The 6,000-nt window shown below is 46.4% G+C and overlaps 1 protein-coding gene across 2 annotated transcripts in view; it reads left to right on the top strand.

Moving 5' to 3' along the window:
* The first annotated feature begins 3,109 nt into the window (after nucleotides 1-3,109).
* SOBP (sine oculis binding protein homolog) overlaps nucleotides 3,110-6,000 on the top strand; it is a 116,703-nt gene continuing 113,812 nt past the window's right edge. For both annotated transcript variants that reach the window (XM_018078068.2, XM_018078067.3), the window contains exon 1: nucleotides 3,110-3,262. In XM_018078068.2, the coding sequence (XP_017933557.1) occupies nucleotides 3,167-3,262 (96 nt within the window). In that variant the 5' untranslated portion in view covers nucleotides 3,110-3,166. The remainder of the gene's footprint in view (nucleotides 3,263-6,000) is intronic.

The following is a 6,000-nucleotide window of genomic DNA, read 5'->3' as shown; positions in this document are numbered from 1 at the left end:
TGACAGGTTTTCACAAGAAATACGTGCTGCCACAGTTCAGTAAATGTATTTAATGTTAGGGTAATGTAAATACCAGATTTATTTTCTCATAGCTTTTTGGAGATGTTCAAATCAGTGCCATTGTATGGCTGACAAATTTGTGGCTTCCATAAATTTTGATATTCTGCCTCCCCTTATGAATTCATGAGCTACCATTAAAACCTGAAAGCATTCCTTTTTGTTGGTCATTCCCTCCCCAGTAACAAGTGGAATAATTAGATGGTTTCCAAAACTTATTTCAGTACCTCCAATGTGTGTCAGATAACATCTGAGCACTCTAAATGCATGAACTTCTCTGTTGGCAGTTGATGGTCCTCCATATGCTATCACTAGAAGAACAACACTTCTGCAGTGTAATAATATGCAATATGTAAAGGTAATAACAGCTCTAGAAAAGCAGGAATCGTGACAGTTGCAGAAATAACCTGCTGTCAGATGGAGATATTATTATTAGGACAGAGAGGTAGAACTTTTGTATCCATCCCAATCCTATGTTAAATACTGAGAAAAACAGGATATGCTTTAAGACTGTGGCTTTCATCTGGTGGTTGATGAGATACTGGGGGATTGGAGGTTCTTTTTAAAGAGCTGAGAAAATGAGCCTACTGTTAGGAGAAATAAGTTCACATCTCCATTCAAAAGTATGCAGAAAAATGCTGCGAAAAAACCCTATCTGAAAGCCACTACTTTACTTTTGGTGATCAAGTGAGAAACGGCATTTAGAACTGGTAGCAAGGGGGGTGTGAAGTGCTTCAATTTGCAACAAAATTGGCAGATGTTCCTCAGGAAAACTGGACTGACAGATTTGGTGCTGAAGACATTGATTTTGGTCTACTCACTATAACCCACTGAAGTCAATTCACATCATCCAGGCTTGCAAATACAAAGTATCTTCCAACATTAAAGGAAGTTCTGTTTGTGCTGGGAGTTTGAGATTAATCTTTTTGATAGATTGTCAACTCAAATCTGTTAAATTTATGCAGCCAAACAGTGCTTTATTACAATATACATAGTAGGTGTTGAGAGGTAGTCTTCTGATGTTTCACTGAACAAGAACCATTTGAGGTAATACTCTATTTAAGCAGAGTAAAGTTAAGGTTTTCATTAAAATTCTTCTATCCATTCTATAGAGAAACTGTATGAACTGTATCAATATGTCTAATACAAGAATTAATTTTGCCTTTTCCACTTGAATGACTGGATTTATCAGCAGTGTGGTGGCCATTCAATGCAGAATAGTTGTCTAAAGTTGGCTTGCCTTTTCCAGCCAAAGGTTTCAAAGAGCCACGTGAGATTGTGTTTAAAAGCAACTTCCCCTTGTGCTGCCTGTCTTATCCCTATTGAATGAAAGAATACATTGAGATTAATAGGAATATCTTCTGTACTTGATGAGAGCTCAACTGTACCAATTCATTTGTAACAGAATACGGTGAACAAAACATAGAGGTGAGGTTGCTGCTGCTGGTGGTGGGGCACAGGAGGGAAACCACCCTACTAATCCTTTGGAGATTACCTGTAGGCACAAGTTAGTTTCCACAAGTTTCAGAGATCACTGTATTTTAAAATATTATAAACAAGAAAAAAATAAACCTTCGTTTCTTCTCATACTTGCTGCTGGTGGGTCTGAGCCCAGACCTTGTGTTCCTGGGGTTCGCAGAATGGACAAAGCCCACAGCACAAGCCCTGCTGCAGCTGTACTCCTGCAGCTCTTCACTGCCAGCAGAGCCTTCTCGAGGGTCTCTGCGAGGTCCTGCTGCTCTGCGAAAACAAACGATCAAGGTTGTTTTTTTCCCAGCATCTGCCTCATTCTTTCAGGCAGTGAGGGGAGCGGCATCACCTTCGTCTCACAGCAGCCGTGACCTTACCGGATGCGCTCTAGGATTTTACAGACAATCCGATTGCTATCTCACTTTTGATGCTCGATGCTCTAACAGCTAAGACTACGCAAAACCCCCCATTTCTTCTTATTTTCAGCGTCCCGGGGGAAAATGTGCCTCGTGTCTCTAATCGCTCTGCCATCTGAAGCAGGCAGGCAAGGCTCATTTTAGTCACGAAATGAGCAAAGTTGTGCTCAACTTTTCATGCTGAAAAGTACCAGTGATTTAAAGCTTCGGAAACAGAGAATGTAAATTAGACATTGTTGTACGCAAAACGAACTTGTCTTTGACAGGCTAAACAGATATTTTTATGGGGAGCCTACTCATATCCACATGGAACTCAGTTTATCTTTCGACTGTGGGTTTGGGTGCTTTTATAAAAAATGTATCATTTTAGGGTGTACCGCAGTCATAATGAGAAGCCCCGCACGATTACAATTTAGACTATCGGAAGAATGGACACCCCCGCGCCGTACTGTGTTGTACCGGGTAATGAGGGACTGCCAGGGAAAGCGGGAAAGCACAGCCCAGGAATAATCAATGTATCGCCCCCAGTGTGCGTTGTAACCCGGCACCTCCTCGCTGAAGCGCGTCCCACCAAACCATTCATCCGCACCTCCCCTGCGCAGATAAAGGGAAAAACAGGAGTAATCAGGCGAAGAGACCCCCGGCTGAAGGTGGCGGGGACGGGACGGGACCCCTCGGGTGTGCGTGGGGGGTACACGGTCCCCCTCCCGCATCCGGGCTGGGGGCGGGTGCGGGGCGCCGCCGCCCCCCTCCACTCCGCTCCTCTCCCTCCGCTCCGCCCGGTGCTCGGCGCGGCGCCTCCCCCCTCCGCGCTCCCATGGCGGGCAGCGGCGGCCGCTTTCGGTGCCGGCAAGCCCACCGCCCGCCGGCGGTCCGGGCCGCCTCCCCCTTCCCTCCGCCGCCCCTCCGCGGCAGCCCGCCAGCTCGCCACAGCAGGCGCGGGGCCGGCTCGCTCGCGCTGCTCCCGCCTGCCCGCCCCGCCCGCTCCCATGCGGGCGGCGGGCGAGGCAGAAAGGCTGACTCGCCGGGGCCACCCGCCGCCCCTGCCCGCCCGCGACGCCCCGCCCGACCCGCCGCCGCCGCGCTCCCCCCGGGCCCTCCGCGGGCCGCCGCCCGCTCCCACTGCAGAGGCCGCCGCCGGCCGCCCCCCCGCGCCCCTTCCCGCGCCCCCAGAGCACCAGCAGCCATTCATCTCCACCACCACCACCAAGTAGGCGCAAAAAATGGCAGAAATGGAGAAAGAAGGGAGACCTCCCGAAAATAAAAGAAGCAGGAAGCCGGCTCACCCAGTGAAGCGGGAAATCAACGAGGAGATGAAGGTAGGTGCCTGTGATGGGGACGGGAGCGGGGTTCCCCCCGCCCCCCCCCGCCTCCGAGCATGGAGATGAAATAAGAAAGGATCTCTTGTCATTTTTTTTTTTTGTAGGATGCACTGAATGTGTCTCAACTCCGCCTCCTGGGCTGCAAACAGAGACGAATTCACAGGCTGCAAATCCTGTTCATTGACCAGCTTTATTTATTTTTTAAAAATAACTCTCCCTCATTGGGCTTTTAAGCTCCTCGGGTGCCAGTGATGAGCCTATTTTTTTTTTCTTTCTTTCTATAGCCATCCCCTCAGGTAGCTGGGAAGCCCTTAAAGTTGGGAAAGAAAGGGACCTCTTTTAAACATTGTATTTCTCTTTTTCTTTCAATAGCCAGCTGCAACTATGTAATTAAATTGTCAAAGTGAAACGTTGCGGTCTGAGCCGCGCATCAGTCTCGCACTTGAGCGTGGAGACCCCTTTTCTCTCCTTCTCCCTCTCGCCTCCTTCTCTGCTGTACCGCTTCACTCCGCGGTTCATGGCAGCGCAGAGGTGTCACTGGAAGGTGCCTTGTCCGAGGGCTGTTTTTGATGGAAGTGTATTTACCATGAGGAGGGCCGTCCTGCCCGATGGGAACGGGTGCTAATCCAGCTGTGCTCTGGCGGCCGCTCCAGATGTTGGGATGGCTGCGATCACACAAAAACGTTATTCTGGGACTTTTTATCATTAGGTCGCTGCTCTAGGCTTGACCAGTCTATTTTTTGCGCCTGTTTTCCTCGTCTGTTCCATGTCTGTTTGTTTTACCTCTCTAATTCCCCAAAGTTGGTAACGATGTATTGCGAGACTTCAGCTGAACTTGTTGTTGTTAAATACGCAGATAAAGTGACTAAAACAGCATAGTCTGGCTACGAGATAAAGCTGCTGAGATTTAATTTGAATATGTCATTTATTAAAAGGCTGATTGTAAGTGGAAGACTGCCTGGAAAATGTCACACGTTCTCATAGTATGTACACTATATAGCCGGGTGTATAAATATGCATGATGCCTAGTGAAAATATCTTTGCTTTCTGGAACATTGATCTCCCCACATGAAATTAAACTGGAATGCACAGTCCCCTCTTCTCTCCCCTCTTTTGCACACCACTAATTTCAGTTAGGTGCCCTTTCCTGCCTAAGACAGGCGTTCTTGCTCCTGCTGCCTGAGTAATGAATGTGTACACGGTTCTGTGTGTACATCAGCTGGAAATGTGGACAAGAATAGTATTGGGGAAACGAACAAAATAATGTCTCGATGCATCTCTTTGGAAACAAACTGTAGTAGTTTCAAGTCCAGAGGAGTGGTATTATTCTTTGTGAGATATGTGACACATCCTATTTTCAGAGAGGGCTCTGTGCAGGCACCGGAGAGTCATTGCTCGTTGTAATCCCACATAATTTTGAGGACTGCAGAGGTCTGTAGTACAGGACATTGGCCCCTCAGAGCATCGCCTAATGTGATCTATATGGATTGCAGCTTTTAAGTTTCATAGGTTCTAGAATTACAAATTAGCTAATTTTAATCAAAACATGTGAAATGTTATCCTGGCTGGATATAAAGGCTGACTGTGCTGGATCCTCTGGGTTTGTTTTGTTTACTTTGGCTGCAGGCACACTCAGCGGTTTGGGAGATAGTTGTTCTTCTACAGTATAGCAGATGTTTGTCTGAAAGGGTGAGGAAGAAACAAAAACAACATTGTGTGAAGGAGAAAAATTACATAATTTTAAACTAATGCTTTGGTATTATGCACTGGCATTAACCTTTGAGTAGAGAGTTTCTCTTTTTTTAATCGTGCGTGGCTCCTTAAGGTTGGGAACCTCAAGATTTCAGATGACTTCAAAACTAAAGGCGGGTAGAAATGGCGTTTTGAACACATGTAATTTCTGGTTGAGAGTGAGACAGCTGATGGCAGAACCTTTCATAGCCTACCTTTCAATGTAAACTATGCTATATATGCTATGCATTTTTAGTAGGACAGTTGGCTGCTATCACCTAAGAAGGGGAAAGGGTGGGGGAGAAAAAAAAAAGTGGTTTGACTTTTTGACTGGTTGAGAAAGTTTAAATCCTGTGGTGATCATTTACCCTTTTTCTTTACCAATGAATTAAGACGTCTAGTTGTTCTTCATAAACCCAAGGAATACAATAATGTAACAAATTGCTTACAGTGTGCAAAATGTTTGCAGTGAAATGACAGAGGGAGCACAATGTGCCCTTGTGTAGGTTCGTATCTGTAATGTTCAAACAGGCGACTGTTTCCCTTCATCTGAACTGCTTTCATCTGGACCAGTGTAAAATAAGCTCTGGTAAGTAATCACGGCAGAGCAGAAAGAAAGGAATGTATACAGCAGTAGACAGCCTAAGCTGTAAAAACTGTAACCCGAGTATCAGCAGCAGATCAGATATCAAGGCTTTAAGGTAGGGGAAATGAAAGAGATGAAGGGGAGGAAAAGACGAGAGAGGGAATGGAAAAGTCAGCTTGGAAAGTGAAGGAGAAGTAGGAGGGCCCCCTCAGGGAAATTTGGCTCAGGGATTAGGGAATTTTATCATGGTGTACAGTGACCTACTCAGGTTTCAGCCCACATTGGATCGAATTGCCTCCCTTAGCTAGCAGAAAGAAAAAAGACTGGTGTATATGTGATTCCCCCCCCCTCGGATAATAAAAAGGCCGTTGGTACAAATGTCTATTTTAAGTACAGCAAATGCAAGGCACTATGAATG

This window comes from Manacus vitellinus, unplaced genomic scaffold (genome assembly GCF_001715985.3).
Source record: "Manacus vitellinus isolate BGI_N305 unplaced genomic scaffold, ASM171598v3 scaffold_4_pilon, whole genome shotgun sequence".
Classification (NCBI taxonomy): domain Eukaryota; kingdom Metazoa; phylum Chordata; class Aves; order Passeriformes; family Pipridae; genus Manacus; species Manacus vitellinus.
Note: the sequence above shows the minus strand (reverse complement) of the source record. Positions and strands in the feature narration are given on the sequence as shown.